Source organism: Trametes versicolor (assembly GCF_000271585.1).
Source record: "Trametes versicolor FP-101664 SS1 unplaced genomic scaffold TRAVEscaffold_8, whole genome shotgun sequence".
In the NCBI taxonomy this organism is placed as follows: domain Eukaryota; kingdom Fungi; phylum Basidiomycota; class Agaricomycetes; order Polyporales; family Polyporaceae; genus Trametes; species Trametes versicolor.
This window is the reverse complement of record NW_007360328.1, coordinates 2,053,475-2,069,110: the sequence shown is the minus strand read 5'-3', so window position 1 is coordinate 2,069,110 and position 15,636 is coordinate 2,053,475. Positions and strand designations below refer to the sequence as shown.

The window sequence follows — 15,636 nt, the reverse complement described above, 5'->3', positions numbered from 1 at the left end:
ATACGGCAAGTCTTAGCCACTACGCACGCGAGCCAACGCGCTCACGTGGTCATCGCGAACAAAGGCAGCCGGAACGCTACACGCGTTCATACGTGAGACCGCAGTAGAGCCTAGGACAATGGCTTCGCGTGTTACATCTGTGGCTAAGATCCCTAACCGAGGTCTAGAAAAGCCGAACAAAGAGCTTTCAACACTCTATAACAGCCAAAATATTCCGAGGGGATTACCGTACCGCACCTTCGTCCTCTTTCTGCTCCATCGTGGTATCGACCTGCACAAAAAACCTACATCCACAATGTTCAGCGCATTCTCTTTCGCCCCCGCCCGCCCCTTCGACCTGGTAGTCGCGCTCAAGGAATGGAGCTCGACTAACGCGGATCATCTTGTCCCCGAGTTCGAAGGAAGGCCCAAGCGGAAGGACGATCCCACCGCCGAAGCGTGGCTAAACCTCGTCGACAAAGGGTGCTCCGCGCGCGCGGTCCCAAAGACGCATTGGCCGGCCGTGGCTAAGCATTTCATGGGCAAGAAGGCGCGCGGACGCGTACTCGAGCTGGAGAAAGTCATGCGCGCGCTGCACGGGCAGCAGTGGGACTGGCGCTGGAAGGACTTTAGGGTCGCGGTCCTGAACATGGGATGTGAGTACTTTCACGTTTGCATGAGGAAGCCGGAGAACTCACCATGGTATGATGTATCGGCAGGGAACATCGATGAGACAAAGACCCGCCCGGTCCTTGTCGAACGGAAGTCATCCGGCCTCTGGTGGATCGTTGGCGGCAAGGACGAAACTCCCGCACAACCCGTCGCTCCGGGTAAGAGCAACAGCAAGGTACCCCAGGCTGTGCCCAAGAAGCCGTTCACCGACGCGAAGCCTTCGAAGACCAACGCCAACAAGGCCTCAGGCTCGGAGTCGAAAGTGCTCACGAAGGCCTCACCCCCCAAGGCCACGGTCGTCCCGAAGGACCCCAGGCCAACCCCGACACGGAGCGGTTCCGTCTTCTCCCTCCCCGCGCTCCCATTCCTCCGACCTACGCCTCAGCCCCAGCAAACGGTCCTGCAGACGATCACGGCACAGGTGCCGCTCTGGCTACTCGCAGCCACAGAGGCGCTCTCGACGCTCTCGAACGACCACCCTGACGTCCTGACGGCAGTGGCGACCGCCCTGGTTGCGGTGGGGACGGTGAGCACGGGTGGGAGTGCCGCGGTGGCGGCCATCGGAGAGGCCGCGGTGGTCGTGGGGAGGGCCCTCAAGACCGCGCACGACCGCGCGCACTCGCACCGTTGAATGTGCTGATGATGATGAGTTACTCGGTATATTTAGGAAGCCCTTGCGCTGGTCGCTGTACTTATTTATGTTGTATCGCGCCGATGAACGTGGATGTATTGCGAATCTGTCCTCATGGAGTTTCGTCGAGACTAAGTTAATATATGGTATCATTGCAGTCGGCAGTTGGTCTAGACGTGCGGAGCGTCAAGTCAGCAACAGCTCAATCATGATGGAATATCCTCGGGCACTCACCTACTCTACAAGTACACAGTCAATCCTGGCCCAGAGCAGTACGTCACTGACGGCAACAGGACAACGATAGATAACAATAGTAAATCAGGGTCCACTGTTGTACAACGAGGGATTAGCGTCGCCCGGCGACCCTTCCCAGCCGTTCGGCATTTCATGACTTCTTGGCGTCGCCCTGGACGACCTGCACCTTGCCATCTGTCTGCGCCTGGAGCAGCGTCCCGAGGCCGACTGCGAGGGAGCCGAGAGCGTGCGCGGTGCTGCTGGCGAGGAAGGCGCCGCCGGCCCCGGCGGTCAACGCGGGGAGCGCGGGGAGGGAGCCGACGGTGATGAGGACCGCGGAAACGGCGGTCATGACCTTCGGGTGCTCGTTCGTGAGGAACTCGAGAGACTGGCAGGCGCTGACGAGCCAGGCGGGAACTTGGGTGACGGTTGTAACCGCTGGGAGGCAGGAAAATGTTAGGCCTGAACGACTTGGGTGAGGAAGAGAGCTGGCTTACATCCACCTGGCGTACCCGCAGGGGTTGCGACCGTAGATATGGCAGGCGTGGACGCGGGAGTGCTCATCACAGAAGAGAAGAACGAGCCAAAGCCCGACGATCCGGATGTGCTGAGCGACGAGATCGTCTCTACAGAGTCTGTCGTGGTTGAGCGGCGCATGGTAGGGATGGCAGGGAGAGTCTTCATCGTGGAGCCGAAGTCGAACGTCGCGCGCGACTTCGGAGGTGGCCGCGGCGGCGTGGCCTGCACGGGCGCAGCCTCCTTCGAATCGCCGTCGCTGCCCATTCTAATGATCCTCCAGAAGCCCGATGGCTTGCTCTCCACTTCGATCGTCTGCGTCTTCTGCGGGTCAATGTCCCCTGGACCCAGCGCACGTGAATCAGCGGGTGCCTCGGGCGCGCGAACCGGAGAAGAGGTACTCACAGCCCATGTTGCGCATGGCGATTTTGAAGTTCTTCCATGTCCAGCGGTACTTCCCTCCGTGCATGTTCTTCATCACGAGCTTGAGTTCATCGAAGCGCGTTTTCGCCTTGTCGGCCAGGTAGTGCTGTGCGACCTTGTGCCAGTACTCGCGGGGGATCTTGCGTTCGATGCAGCCGGCCTTGATCTGGCCTAGCCAGTCGTCCACGGGGGGATCCTTCTTCGGGTTCCCAAGGAAGCGAGGTGGGTTCGTCCACTCGGCGTAGACGGGCTCGAGGTCGTAGGTCTTGAGCTTGAAGGCGTTAAGCATGGCGAGAGTGCAGGGTGTAAGGGGGGAGTCAATTCAGGGTGAGAGTTCACGGTATCGGTGCAACCGGACACTCGCTGAGGCACAGCTGTATATAGTCCTGGGCCGGGGATCGCGAAACGCCTCGCAGCGAGCACGCAGCCTCGGGCTAGCGGCGTAGCGCAGCCTCACAAGGTCAAAACCGCGCTTCATAGCGGTCTAGGCAGGTGGGGATGGTTCAGGCCCAGCATGTGAAACGGGCGCAGACTCGCGATCGCGCACCAGATTGAGGTGCGAGGATGCGGCGATTGAAGTGAAGGGAGCACAGGATTCGCGAAGACCGACACGGCGACGGGGCGTCGTCCGCATGCAAAGCCGCTGGAGCGGAGGTGCCGATGGCCCTTGCATAGAAGACTCCTCGAGGTGATTTCGCTCACCTCGTGCACGCCCTCATTTCGCCGGGGTAGGCATTGCCTGTGCCGTACACGAGGATCAATGTGCCTCATGTTCGCGATTGTCATCAGGCCGCCGCCCGCTACGAGGAACCACGACCCAACATGAGAGGTATGGGCCCGCACCCGCTCCTTGCGTATGCTGGAGGACACGTTGGGGTCGATTGACACCCTATGGTAGTCCGGATCACCTGCCCAGAAGAAACAAGGCCAACGGTCCTTCCATTCCGGCAACATATCCGAACGCCATTAAACTTCTCTACAAAAGCATTATGGGGTCAGCCGAACGCGAAATGTATGCAAGGCGCACTCACATTTCTTGAAACTATATAGACGTACATACTACAGACACATCTGCTGTCTAGGGATAGATAATTTTATCGAACCCCACGATGCTTACCTGGTGTTTCCGACGCCCAAGAGTATGTTTGGCATCGTCATGCATCATGTATAGAGAGTCAACGTGAGGCTCTCTCAGAAATTACCGGTCGTTCTCTTCGATTAAATGCTTCAAGGCTGAAACTAGTGCTAGTCGAGAGGGGACGCGCGTAGTTGTGGAAGAATGATGAAAGACGCCCGAGAAAGCGCTCTAGCGCGCTGCGGTGATTCTAACTCCGCACGTGGGCCAGCTCTCCGGAGCTAACCCTTCATCAGTTCACTTGTTAGTCGAACTGGCGGGTTGAGCTGAACCAAGTCACCACGCAGCCATCGAACCTGCAGAGATCATCGCAGCTCGCCGAGCTCCGCCACTTGCACATAACTTGACTCTCTTGCTCTGCTACTATGGACGTGAACTTCCGGAAGATTGACATTGATCAATACGACGAGGATGTATTGCTTGACAGCGAGCTCTACGAGGCCGACCCGCGCGACCCTGCGCAAGCGTTGAACGATGTGAAGCAGAAGGCGGCATCTGTACGGGGTTCACTATCCAAGTGCGTCCGAGCTTGCACCCCTCGAAGACTTTTTGCTGATGCTGAACGCGTTTCTCAGGGGTGATATTGCAGGAGCCCTGTCTCTGGTTCTCGAGGATGCTCCTTACGGCCCGGCCGCAGAAGAGGCGAAGGTACGTCCCGGATCGACTCCGCCCTGACTGAAGATCGAAGAATTGAGAGGCGTATGCACGGTCTAATAGAACCTCAACCTACAAACCTTGGTCTCGATACTGAACAGTACCAAGGCGACGGAGATTCCGGGTGTCGTGAAGGCACTGTCTACGGATGCGCAGGACACCCTGATGAAGTACCTGTACAAGGGTATGGCCCTGCCAGGTTGGGGGGACGTGAGCGGGAGTGTGCTTCTGGGCTGGCACGAGAAGGTGAGCCCCTCAAATGCTGCGTCGTTGCTCTCCATCCCTGATGGTTGTCCGGATGCAGCTGACAGAGGTTGCGGGTACTGGCTGCATCGTGCGTGCTATGACGGACAGGAGACTTGTATGAATGCACTACAAAACGGAATGTACACTATTCTGCGCGCACGGCACGCCGATACCATCTTCTCCAGAGAGCCATGAACACGAGGTTACGAGGCGGCACTGCGCTTACATGGCATACATTCGAAGAAGCTCGTACTGCCTCAGCCCCCTTGGCTTCACCTCCCAACCCAACGACACCGTGCAAAGGAGGATACCTTTTCTTGCCCTCGACTTTATGTATAGTCGTTATGGGCAGCTCATGTAGCCTGCTTTCTGATTATGCGTGTACCCGACTCTTGAGTACAACGAGCGCCTCCTAACCGCAGATAGCGTTTCCACTGCCTCGCATCGGTATAGGGTTACGACTGCAGCCATGCAATACAGGTCATCATGCTACACACTGATTATAACATAAGATTCATTTTCACCGTTGTGTGGTCCATTCGGGATCTTTGAGTCGAGGTCTCGATGACTCGGCGGGCGCATCCCGCCACATTGGCCAAATCGAGCCAAATCGCAACTTGAACCTCGACCACCACCATCGCAGACACCGTCTGCGGCAACCTCATCTATTTTCCACTACTCCTTTTTATGCCCAATAGGCCCATCGAAGCTCATTCCACTAAAGATCACCGACACAAACAATCTCGCTCGCATACCACTCCTCGCCAACATGGACACCTGCACGGCAACTCGCATGCAGCCAGCACACCAAGCGCTCTGCTCAGCCTCCCATCGGAATCGCTCACTCACGTCACTGCCTTCCTCGACCCGCCCGACCTCCTCACTCTCGCGAGGATATGCAAGCAGCTCCATGCCCACATAGCCGACGACAACACCTGGCGCAGAGCATACGTCTACCAGTACCTCGGGATAACACCGGAGAGCGATCTGCAGGATGACGCCCACGACCGGACCCTGATGCTCCGGAGGGAGGAGACAACCTGGAAGAGGGAGTTCATTCTGCGCTACAATCTGCGGCGGTACGTCATTGCAATTTGAACTCTGGGGACGATGATACCGTTTGAGCTGCGTGCGAGCATATATGTTGTCTGGTTGTGCCTCGCTGGTACCATGCGGTCCTGCAATGAACATGTGGCAGCTCAGCCCTTCGCCCTCCTGCTTGCCTCGGTTTGGATCACTATCAGGTTGATTCGAGTTCCACGCAATTTGTTATGTTGAAAAAACTTTCCACGCCCTGCAAACACGGGTTTTACGGTGGATGCGTGTGCGCTTCCATTTCTTTGACCAGTCTTCGAAGTCTACCTCGTGACCCGTTTTGTCGGTGCAATGCGTCCCGCGAACCATCTGGGTTGACGTTCGGTACTCATCCTTTGCACAGGCGATGGGAATACTCCCGTAATACCACCATCACCCATATTCCGCATCATTCTGCTGTCTCGGCAATGCACCTGATGCCCAACACCACGCTGTTAGCGGCGTCGCTTCAGTACGGCGTCATTTCGCGATCCTACCCCTTGTCCGGCAAAGTCCTTCGCGGGTTCCTTGACGCTTCGGGGACCGCGAACGGACTGGGGATCGGTAATCCCAATGCCGAATTCTCGCCCCACGTCTCGTCGGTCGCTTTGGCATCCGAGGGTGGAACTGCGAAAATCCTTTGGGGCTACAGGAACGGCGAAGTCGCGGTTACCACCGCCGTTCGGGTCATGGACAACAATCGGGCGTCTGCTGCGAAGCTAGTCAGATGTCGCCTGGCCGACTGTCATGAGGGCGCCGTAGAGTGCGTCGCTTGGGACCACAGTATAGACGGGTCTTCTGTCTTCGCCACGGGCGGCATCGACGGCCGAGTGAAGCTTTGGGGTATCAAGACCACTCTCACGTGTCTGTGGACCTCGGAGAAGGGGGCTTCGCTCCTGCCCGACCCTTGCATCAAGCTCGCGGTAGATCTTCAACAGGGTGTCGTCACTGCAGCTCTTCGGAGCGGCGCCCTCCTCGTATGGATCGGCTTTCCGTCCCTTCCCCTAGAGCCGACGGATGTTGCCGTCCTAGAACCTCGCGAAATACGAATCCCTGCACCTTCTACCCCCTCCGGCTCTGGCACATCCCCGTATGAGCGTACCTCTCTGGATGTCTCGGACTTGCGTATCTCCGCTCAACGGGATCGTCTATCTCTCCTGGTTGCTTATCACCCCAGCTCTCAGTTCTATCGTCTCAACTGGACAGCCGCATCGGGCGTGTTCGAGCGGATTACCTTCGGAGATGCAGCTGCGGGGCCGATTCGGTCCATCCTCCCGGTGTGGGCCTCTCGCGAAGGGGATAGCAGCTTCGTGATCGCGGGGGATGAACTTGGGGCTATCAGCATCTATCCGTGGGATGCGCGACCTCCGCAGCCTCCCCGTTCCGGCACAGCTGTCGTGCTTCCGGCGCACGCCTTTTCCGCTCACGAGGACGGCGCGGTGACGGCACTCGCGTGGAACTCCGCCGTCCTGGTGTCGGGCTCGTCCCGAGGAACGGTCAAAGTGTGGGACGCGCTTACGTGTGCGTCGCTGCGCACATTTGCCTCCCCCGCCGCTAGACCATCCACCGGCGCAGAATGGGATGGCGTCAGCCAGATACTGCTAGATCGCGATGCTTTGATGGTATCGGTCGGCAGCAGGGTCATGGCGTGGAAGGCCGGTCCGGTGGGCAGGCCTGGCATGCACGGAAAGGGCAAGACTGTGCGGACTGCTAAACAGAGCGGCGTAGCCAAGTGGCATCGTGAGTGCTTTAGCGCGATGTGTATGGTAGAAGCGAGCCAAGAAACTAACGAAGATATTCTCTCCACTATCCAGAACAACTGGAGATGCATCGCGACATCGCCGAGTCCCGCCGCGAACTAGACGAGGAACAGCGGCACACCCGGCGGACGTTCGGGCGCGAGAGAGACCAGCTGTCGACGCTTGCGCATCTCGGACTCAGCGAAGTCGAAGCCGTGGAATACGTCCTGATGCTCAGCCGGGACGAGGAAGCAGGTCGTGGGCGACGCGCTGTGGAGCCATCCCCCTATGGCGAAGACGAAGGCGTGTTTATGGGCGATTTCGACGACCTACCAACTCCGATGGCCACCCCGAGCGCCGTGTTCGGACTGGGGCCCTCCAACGCCGCCTCGCGCAGGTCGTCTTCCTCAGGACACTCCTCTCCCACCTCTGGCGCTGGTACAAGCGTCTTCCAGGGCGGTCGCACAGTCCCGCGCGCCATGCCGTCTACGTCCAATCACAAGGTCCAGGTATCACCCCGTTTCCATCCCGAACCGATGGAGGCAGGGGTGGACCATAGCTCGCCGGCGCGGAGCGCCAGCTCGAGTGCTGAAAGGATCGTCCCTCCCGTGGCTGATAGCGACCACTTCCCTGCAGTCAGTCGTACCCCATCCTCAGCGTCTGGCAGCGGTGGCGCCGCCACAAGCATCTGGGCGACGCCTGCGTCGAGCATGAGGGATTCTGCTGTGGGAAGCCCGCAGTCGATACGTAGCGCGTGGAGCAACCCCCTACGTTCTTTCCATTCCTCTGAGGCACCCTCCCCGTCGCACGTCTCTGCATCGCCATCGCTGAGTCCGACGTGCTCGTTGACAGGTGTCCTCGCCGGCCCCAGTCTGTCTGGGCGAAGCGACGGGGCTGTGCCGCGCGGGGACGAAGATGACGAAGACCTGCGCTTCGCTATAGAATTGAGCCTCGCCGAGGCTCGGAGCCGTGGGGAGAACGTTTGAAGACTTTCGAGTTATGGTAACCTATGGTGTCCTGTACGTGACAGACATTGCGTTCTTGTGTTTCTTGGCTAGAGTTTCTTGACTAGAGGTTCGCGTATGCCTATCTGAGTGGCCCCTTGTCCGCTTATGCCTATAGAATCGATATGCTTCCCGCTTACATGTCCGGCTTCGAACTGTCTCATGTCGGCGATCGGACGTCGCTGGGTCGAAGGTGCGTTTGTTCCATCTTACATGTCTCCTCCGGTTTGATGTGGTTGAATCCGACTTTCTACAGTACGGCAGCAGGTCGGGCGTAGCAGCACTTCTTTGTGATATCAATGAACACCGAAGAAATACGACCTCCGGATTGGTGCGCCTCTCGTGCTATTGCTAGACCGCGGAACCCTTCCTGGTGAGTAGTTCCGACTCGCGCGTTGGATGACATGGCCTGCGTCTTCCGGCTAGAAACATGGCCGCCGCATTGCGTAACGAGCCACTGCCGCCCAATGTCGTCGGCGGCGCTCGCACTCCGCCAACGGCTGCGCACAATGGCCAAGGGGAATGCACAAGGCCTCGTGTACGGCATCTTCGAGCTGGCTAGCGCGCCGACCTGCGAGTGCGTTTGAGGGGCCGTCTGGGATTCAAAAATTACGTCCATCATGCCTGAACATCTACGAGCCCTGGATGGCAAGAGTCTTGGATCACGCCGGTGATACTTTTGCCTAGCAGCCTGCAGGAGCATTGTATCCGTTCCGGCGTGAAGCTAGAGGCGAGGCGGCAGAGGGCGGCGCCGGTCCCGTGCGTCATTTGTTCTACACGTTCACTCCCGCGACCCCTGCAGCTCGGTAACGTGCGTCTAGCGGGGCGACGCGACTTACGAGCGCATTACCACATATCCTAGAGCAGCAGTATCTTAGCTCCGGCATCGCTGGGCCACCAAGCGACCAAACATGAACTGGTGACGTCGTGGGTCGACATATGAGGTACGTATCTATGGTGTGTTGTGATGCACGCAGGGTCCATTTGACATGCCATAGCACCTTTTGGATAGCGCTCATCTATGCACTGGCGGTGTTCTGCGCCGTTCGCATAGCCTACAAGTGCAGACTTGTCTTTTTCCAGGATAGCATGGCAACTAATATCCCGTTCGGAGCTCGCTAGCCCATATCGCTGCAACCGGGCGTGCGTCTCCCGGTCCATTACGGGACCACATAGGCACAGGAACTCCGACTAGCGACTGCCTTGTCATCACACACTGTCATTATTCTATTGGCGTCGTTGATGGCTTCCTCGTAGACGTGATCTTCAGCCTCCTCAACTTCGTCCGCGATGTTCTCGGACGCTGGCAATCACAGTATACTGCCGCCGTGTTGGCGGTAGGCGGCGAGCTGCAATCGCTCCCTTCTCGAACGTTGGTGCTCTGATGTCCGGGCGTCCCAACTTTCGCGGTCAGCGCGCAGACGGACCCGTACACTGGCAAGATCTCATCTGATGACAAATACAGGCGGGGAGAGCTACGTGACGTTCGTAAGTGCCGTTTCACGCACATGCAGGGACGTCAGAGGCGCGCAGCTCCCCGACCACAATTCCGTAGTCCCCGGCGAAAGGGCCTCGCGTAGGGGGTGGGTACGAGCTAAGTATTGATCACACCATACCCAAGAAGACCGCAGCTTCTGACCAGGACCTAACAGGAAGACCGGAACCGCTCGTGGAGATGTCGGCTTGTCTATCCATGGGAACCCGTCGGCCGTCCGGGCACGTTGATGGGTGGACCCACAATGTCATCGATAAGCCTCCCGGGCTCCTCGAAACACCGTCGACAATAACAGGGAAGCACGGCACGCAGCATGAACGTTCACATTGCTGCCGCCCTTCTTGACCTTGAAGTAGTCCGATCTTCTCACTCTTGAAGCAATGAGAATCCCGCGAGTTCCTGAGCGGTGGAGAAGGCCCGCAAGACACTCGAAGACGTCTCATTTTGCCTGATATATGAAAAGATCGCGGCGCATTTTGCTTTTCTAACATATCTACACCACAGTCTTATGCCGTTCGAGCGCAAGTCTTTGGTCAACTGACTGAAACGCAGGTGCAGATCGATGGTGATCGCAGATGATCTTAGCGAGACCTAGCCGACCCGTGTTCTCGCATTCATCGCCGAGACGTTCGCGTTACGGTATGTCCGAGCCCGCCAATCTGCATATGGCTCATGCGAACCGTCCCATCAGGCAGAATAACGAACGTCTACTTTGGGCGGGCCCAGCGTGCCGCGGAAGGAATTACCTGGCGCTTGCGTCCATCACAACGCGGCATCAATTCGAGTTCCCGGGTACCAAATACCGCGGACGTCGCCTCACCCTGAACATCCGAGGCGTCTCCTGTGAGAGGGCGGAATTTGTGTATTTTTCCCGCTGCACGGTGCTGATCGCGTCGTCACGTAGTCCATGCCGATAACGAAGATGGGCCACGCGAAACGTAAGGCGCCGAAACGCGGACCAAAACACGGACCTCGGTGTGTCCCTTTCGTTCCCATCGTGGTCCACGGTAAGCGAAGTAACTATACCGCGTGTGGGTTGTATGGGCCGAACGCCCGTCCCCAGCCGTCCTCCTGGTCAGGGTGTACGACAAACACCTCCAAGAGCGCCTGGTAAGGTACAAATACCCTTACTGCGCGACATTCTGCGTCAGGCCGCCAACTGCCTTGCACCCCTACTCCCTTCCTCCTTCTCTCCCCTCCATCTCGAACACCATGAGCGTCGAGCAGCTCCGCCCTTTCCCGACGCACTTTCGTCTGAAGGACCTAACTGCGATCACTTCCCCCGTGTTCGAGTTCAAGACGAACCCGCACCAGGAAGCAGCGGCGCAAGCCACTAACGTGTGGTTCGAGAGGTGAGTGCTCACTCAGTTTCGTCGCTAGTCATCTCATCATTAATGCGCACGTTCCTGCAGGCGTAATGTCTACCATGGGCTCAAGAAGCAGAAGTTCTTGTCCCATCGGTTTGACTCCTACGCGGGGATGAGCTTCCCGGATGCTGACGCTGCCCACCTCGAGACGTGCATCGCGTTCTTTTTCTGGGCGTTCTCGGTGCGTGATCGCCTCTTTTCAACGTTGCCCTGGCGTGTTGCTGATCCGTGCGCAGTTTGACGATTTATCCGACGAGGGTGCACTGCAGTCCAAGCCCGACGCAGTCCAGGTCGGTGTGGACATCTCCATGGAGGTCCTCAAGAACCCCGCCGCGCCCGCTCCGAATTTCCCCTACGCCGCCATGTTGCACGAGTACGTCTGGCCCTCATTGATGCTCCATATATTGAAGTGCGCAGCCTTGGCTCACTCATATCTTCTCCAGCATTTGGCGACGTTTCAGATCTACCGCCAGCCCTGGCGCCTGTAACAGGTACGTAGACGCCGCTCCGGCCGGGATTGCTGACTGATTACGAAACGCTGGCTGCAGGTTCTACCGGGCCGTCGAGAGCTGGATGAACTCGCAAGTCGAGCAGGCTCGGAATCGCTCCACAGATGAGATTCCTTCCGTCGAGGACTTTATCATCCTTCGCCGGAGAACCATTGGCGGTCCCATTGTGGAAGGTAAGTTGTCTCTATAGACGCCATTAGCTCATAATGACACACCTCCTGTCTAGCAATGGTCGAATACTCATTGGATCTCCAAATCCCCGAGTACGTCTGGAGCCACCCCGTGCTACAGGAAATGTCGAAGGCAGTGATCGACATCATGACCTGGCCCAACGTACGTAGCAGCGCCTTCTCGACTCTGCCGCGCCTAAACCATTTTCCTTATCCTTTTAGGACCTGTGCTCGTTTAACGTAAGAAGATCTAATCCTCACGTATCTCAGCGAGCAGCCACGCTAATCGTGTTTCCTCGCGTATACAGAAAGAGCAGGCCGATGGGGATTTCCAGAACCTCGTGTTCTGTATCATGATCGAGCGCGATGTCGATCTCCAGAGAGCGGTCGACATCCTAACCGACATGCTGGCGCAGCGCGTTGCGGACTACGTGAGGTACAGAGACCAGCTTCCTAGCTTCGGACCCGAGGTAGATGCCGAGCTCGCTCGTTACAACAAGGCCATGGAGCAGTACACGCAAGGCACCGTCGTCTGGTGAGCCATCCATTGTCCTCATGTCGCGCCGCTAGACACGTACTAACGTCCTTGGCAGGTACTACTACAGCCCTCGTGAGTTGCAAATACGTCGCGCTGGCGTCGCGTGTGTGTTGTCTGACAGCGTTTGAATTGCAGGTTACTTCCGAGGACAGGACGTCTCTGGGAAGACAGAGATTGTTGTGCCCGTCTACGAGCGCACCGCGCCCGTCGAAGAGGCCGCGCCCGCGCCGCATGTCTCCACCACCGACTCCGAGAAGGGCGCGGCGTACGCGTCGTTCCGCTTCCCGTTCTCCGCGTTCCCCCATCTATCGTTATTGCTCCTCTCGCTGTTCGCCTGCTTGCTGTACGTCAACCTTCCGTCGCTCGGCCTTCGTCTCGCTCTCCCGTGAACCGCTACGCTATTCCTCTTCTGCGCAACCCTCAATTTACGTCTACCCTTCGTGCGGCGGGCTGCGTTACGCACGCGCCCGTTGTTCTGCGATAATTCTTACTCGCCCGCTCTAGTTACCTCCGTGTATATTGCTCCTCAGTGGCCGCGTGTGCTTAGGCGCCGCGTGCCCTCGCCCGTTGTTGTACGATTACGATCGCTAGCTTTGGCCTCGTCATTTCCCTGCTATCCACGACTTTCTCGCAATGACAATGCATGATCCTCTACCATTCCATTGTTGCTGCTGATCGAGAGGCTATCGGGCGACAATTATTTCGGCCCAGCAACGCGGAAGTTGCTCCGCGCCCTTCGACTACTCTTAACCCTCGCTTGCCTCTTTCTCCGTCTATGCTGCTGCATGTGCTCCCCCGATATCAAAGACGTCGCGGGGGATGTAGCGGGTGCGGATGACGCGCTCACCAACTCCACCGCCGCTGCGGTCGAACGTCGACAAAAGAAGCTGAAGTGCTAACCATTTCGTCCGGAACACATGGTCAATAGTCAACACATACATACAAGTGTTCGCGATCATACAGTACACACACAATTATGAACAGTATCAGTACAAGCACGCGCGTTAACGCGAGCGAGGGCGGTAGACGGAGTAATCAAGAGTAGTGCACCTCGCGCGAGGGCTTACGTAGCCGGCTGCAAGGGCGGGACGCTGACGACGGGCGGGGTAATCTTGTTCGCCGTCTCAGTGAAGACCTCGTCAATGACAGTGGCCCTGCGCCCGTCGAACGCGCCGCCGCGGACGCCAGTAGGGTTCGGCGGGGGCGAGACGTCCTTGGTCACGCTGTGCACGAGCGTGAGCGAGCCGAGCCGGAAGAAGAACGCGACGCAGTACGTACACGACATTGAGCGAAGACGCGACCGTGCTGGACTGGCGCTCTGCGAAGATGAAGAACCGGCCAAAGACCTCCGCGTCGAACGACATGCCGACGGACCCGGTCTACACGCAAGCAATAGTGTCAGCACCAGCCTGAATAAGCGTGACAAAGAGGAATGTGGGCAAAACGCACCCCGATGGCGTTCAAGTCCTTGCTCTTCGAGGGGACGGAGACGACGTTGTTGACGGTGACGATCCCGGCGATGCCCTCGCTGGTGTCCGCAGCGGTCTGGCCCTGGAGGAGCGCCTTGTAGTCCGCGCGCGACATCTCGGCACCGTTTACACGAATCGTCGCGTGCTGCGACACGAACGCGTCGAAGGCACTGTCGAACGCCTCTGCGGTCTTCGCGCCGTAAATTGCGCTGACGCGCTGCTGCACGTAGTGCGGGAGGTCGGGGAGGACGATCGCGGAAGACATGGCTGCGCGGTGAGTGAGAATAGGCTGGATAGAGCTGCGGTGTGTGAGAGGAGACAGGTACGCGGAGCGAAAGTTGGATCTGGGGAGCCTGACAGCAAGGGTCGCTGCTCTTTTATACGCAGGGAGCGCGAGCATGCCGGTCTAGTCGGTCTGTGCGGGTCCTGTGGGTACTGCGCTGGTACGAGGAAGACCCAGAAGGTGTCCGTCCGAGCTCGCTAGGAGCATAAGAATGCAGATGACCTCCTGGCGCCGGGCGGCGCCCTCTCTGTCGCCGGACGAGACCGCCACCTCCCCGAACACGTATGAGAACACCGCCAGGGCTGCGCTCGGGCGTACGCGCCGGCGTAATTGCCCTAATGAAGGGGGGCCCCATGCCGTAAGATGGCGGCGCGAGAGAGGTCGCCCCGGGTCGGCTCGCTCAACCTGAAACGACGGGCGGAGAGGGCGACATTGCCGGCGCGCGGGACGGAGCTGCTGTGCGCTGCATTTATCGCCGAGGCGGGCGGCGCCGTGACGGTCGGGACTGCGCAGGAACGTCGCGTATGCGTTCAAGGCCTAGGGCGGAGTCGGGACGTAATGTCGCTGGCAGCCAGGGCTGCACTGACGAGGCGTGCTCCCGCTGCCAGACAACCGTACGTGAACGCGTGCGCTGAGGGAGCCCTTGCGACGTATACGGCAAAGTGTGGTGGGGGCTTACGAGGAAGGTGCCGCCGACATGTCAACGCCAGCATCGCTTGAGCCACAGGGGCGGCCATTGCTGGTATGTAGGGTTAGTGAAAGGTTCCACTCCGGTGGCTTCGCGGAACCGGAACTCAAGGTGCAGCGCTTCCAGGTGGCGTGATTGAGCGTCCGGCCGTATTGGGGGAGCACGAAGGGGTAGTACTCTGGGAAGTACTCCTTGTCGTTAAAGGAGTGGGACACTTCGATGCCCAGAGAGCGAGAGCAGGCAACCTGTCGAAGTGGACGTAAACTCAACAAGTATGATGGATGGGGTGGTTGAACGTTGCGCAAGTACCTGGCTGGTGCTCACCACAGCAGGCGCAGAGGTTGGTATGATGATCATGAAGGTGCATGTCGGTATCGGTGCCGGAGCAGCGCCTCCTGCCACGATCTCCTACACCGTCCGATGTTGCCCCGGGTGCGAAATGCAGCCCTCACAGACAAGTCCGTTCGTTCCGCATCTTGATGAGATGCGGAGTGCACTCACCTACTCCTCCTTCACACTAAGTTCGCGCTCGACCTATGGAGACGATACGGAGCACCTCGACGAGCTGATTCAGGGCACTGAGCCATTTTTGTAGCAACAAGAGCCCGATAGAGTGCCGCTCCTGGCTGGCACTGCCGCACTGCTCCAATGAAATGAGCGCCCGGAGTCAGTGATGAAACAAGCACGGCAACTGCTAAACTCACCGGTGACTAGACCAGCAGACATCGCGCCCATCCCACAAGAATGTTCACAAAAGCGCTCCGTGCGCCGCAGTAGGATCGCCTGAACCATTACCGCCAGCGGAAGCGG

The 15,636-nt window shown here is 58.4% G+C and overlaps 6 protein-coding genes across 6 annotated transcripts; 4 read left to right on the top strand and 2 right to left on the bottom strand.

Annotated features, from left to right (window-relative positions):
* Positions 1–295: 295 nt before the first annotated feature.
* On the top strand, positions 296–1,282 carry TRAVEDRAFT_21860 (uncharacterized protein; the record flags this gene model as incomplete). Its single annotated transcript, XM_008041852.1, has 2 exons — positions 296–635; positions 699–1,282. The coding sequence occupies 2 exons, from the start codon at positions 296–298 to the stop codon at positions 1,280–1,282; spliced, it is 924 nt and encodes a 307-aa protein (XP_008040043.1).
* A 124-nt stretch (positions 1,283–1,406) lies between these two features.
* On the bottom strand, positions 1,407–2,750 carry TRAVEDRAFT_170872 (uncharacterized protein). Its single transcript, XM_008042534.1, has 4 exons — positions 2,438–2,750; positions 2,014–2,373; positions 1,517–1,954; positions 1,407–1,452 (listed from the first exon to the last, which is right to left on the bottom strand). The coding sequence occupies exons 1-3, from the start codon at positions 2,742–2,744 to the stop codon at positions 1,668–1,670; spliced, it is 954 nt and encodes a 317-aa protein (XP_008040725.1). The 5' UTR covers positions 2,745–2,750; the 3' UTR covers positions 1,407–1,452; positions 1,517–1,667.
* A 1,184-nt stretch (positions 2,751–3,934) lies between these two features.
* On the top strand, positions 3,935–4,679 carry TRAVEDRAFT_151515 (arp2/3 complex subunit). The gene is made up of 4 exons (XM_008042533.1): positions 3,935–4,107; positions 4,166–4,238; positions 4,308–4,490; positions 4,549–4,679. Exons 1-4 carry the CDS (start codon positions 3,956–3,958, stop codon positions 4,609–4,611), a joined length of 471 nt encoding a protein of 156 aa, XP_008040724.1. The 5' UTR covers positions 3,935–3,955; the 3' UTR covers positions 4,612–4,679.
* Positions 4,680–5,992: 1,313 nt separating this feature from the next.
* TRAVEDRAFT_38633 (uncharacterized protein) lies at positions 5,993–8,289 on the top strand (the record flags this gene model as incomplete). Its single annotated transcript, XM_008041948.1, has 2 exons — positions 5,993–7,304; positions 7,379–8,289. 2 exons carry the CDS (start codon positions 5,993–5,995, stop codon positions 8,287–8,289), a joined length of 2,223 nt encoding a protein of 740 aa, XP_008040139.1.
* A 2,725-nt stretch (positions 8,290–11,014) lies between these two features.
* Positions 11,015–12,775, top strand: TRAVEDRAFT_21857 (terpenoid synthase; the record flags this gene model as incomplete). The annotated part of the gene is made up of 9 exons (XM_008041851.1): positions 11,015–11,154; positions 11,215–11,350; positions 11,406–11,542; positions 11,613–11,660; positions 11,718–11,851; positions 11,905–12,011; positions 12,157–12,383; positions 12,442–12,458; positions 12,522–12,775. The coding sequence occupies 9 exons, from the start codon at positions 11,015–11,017 to the stop codon at positions 12,773–12,775; spliced, it is 1,200 nt and encodes a 399-aa protein (XP_008040042.1).
* A 750-nt stretch (positions 12,776–13,525) lies between these two features.
* TRAVEDRAFT_127754 (uncharacterized protein) lies at positions 13,526–14,120 on the bottom strand (the record flags this gene model as incomplete). Its single annotated transcript, XM_008042532.1, has 2 exons — positions 13,526–13,765; positions 13,836–14,120. The coding sequence occupies 2 exons, from the start codon at positions 14,118–14,120 to the stop codon at positions 13,526–13,528; spliced, it is 525 nt and encodes a 174-aa protein (XP_008040723.1).
* Positions 14,121–15,636: the final 1,516 nt, after the last annotated feature.

Excerpts from the sequence above, each read along its gene's own strand:
- TRAVEDRAFT_170872 (XM_008042534.1), bottom strand. The coding sequence starts at position 2,744 with ATGCTTAACGCCTTCAAGCTCAAGACCTACGACCTCGAGCCCGTCTAC. Across the intron at positions 2,374-2,437 it reads CGCCATGCGCAACATGGGCT|GGGACATTGACCCGCAGAAG; the intron begins GTGAGTACCTCT and ends CGCTGGGTCCAG. Across the intron at positions 1,955-2,013 it reads TGCGGGTACGCCAGGTGGAT|CGGTTACAACCGTCACCCAA; the intron begins GTAAGCCAGCTC and ends CCTGCCTCCCAG.
- TRAVEDRAFT_151515 (XM_008042533.1), top strand. The coding sequence starts at position 3,956 with ATGGACGTGAACTTCCGGAAGATTGACATTGATCAATACGACGAGGAT. Across the intron at positions 4,239-4,307 it reads CGGCCGCAGAAGAGGCGAAG|AACCTCAACCTACAAACCTT; the intron begins GTACGTCCCGGA and ends ACGGTCTAATAG. Across the intron at positions 4,491-4,548 it reads TTCTGGGCTGGCACGAGAAG|CTGACAGAGGTTGCGGGTAC; the intron begins GTGAGCCCCTCA and ends GTCCGGATGCAG.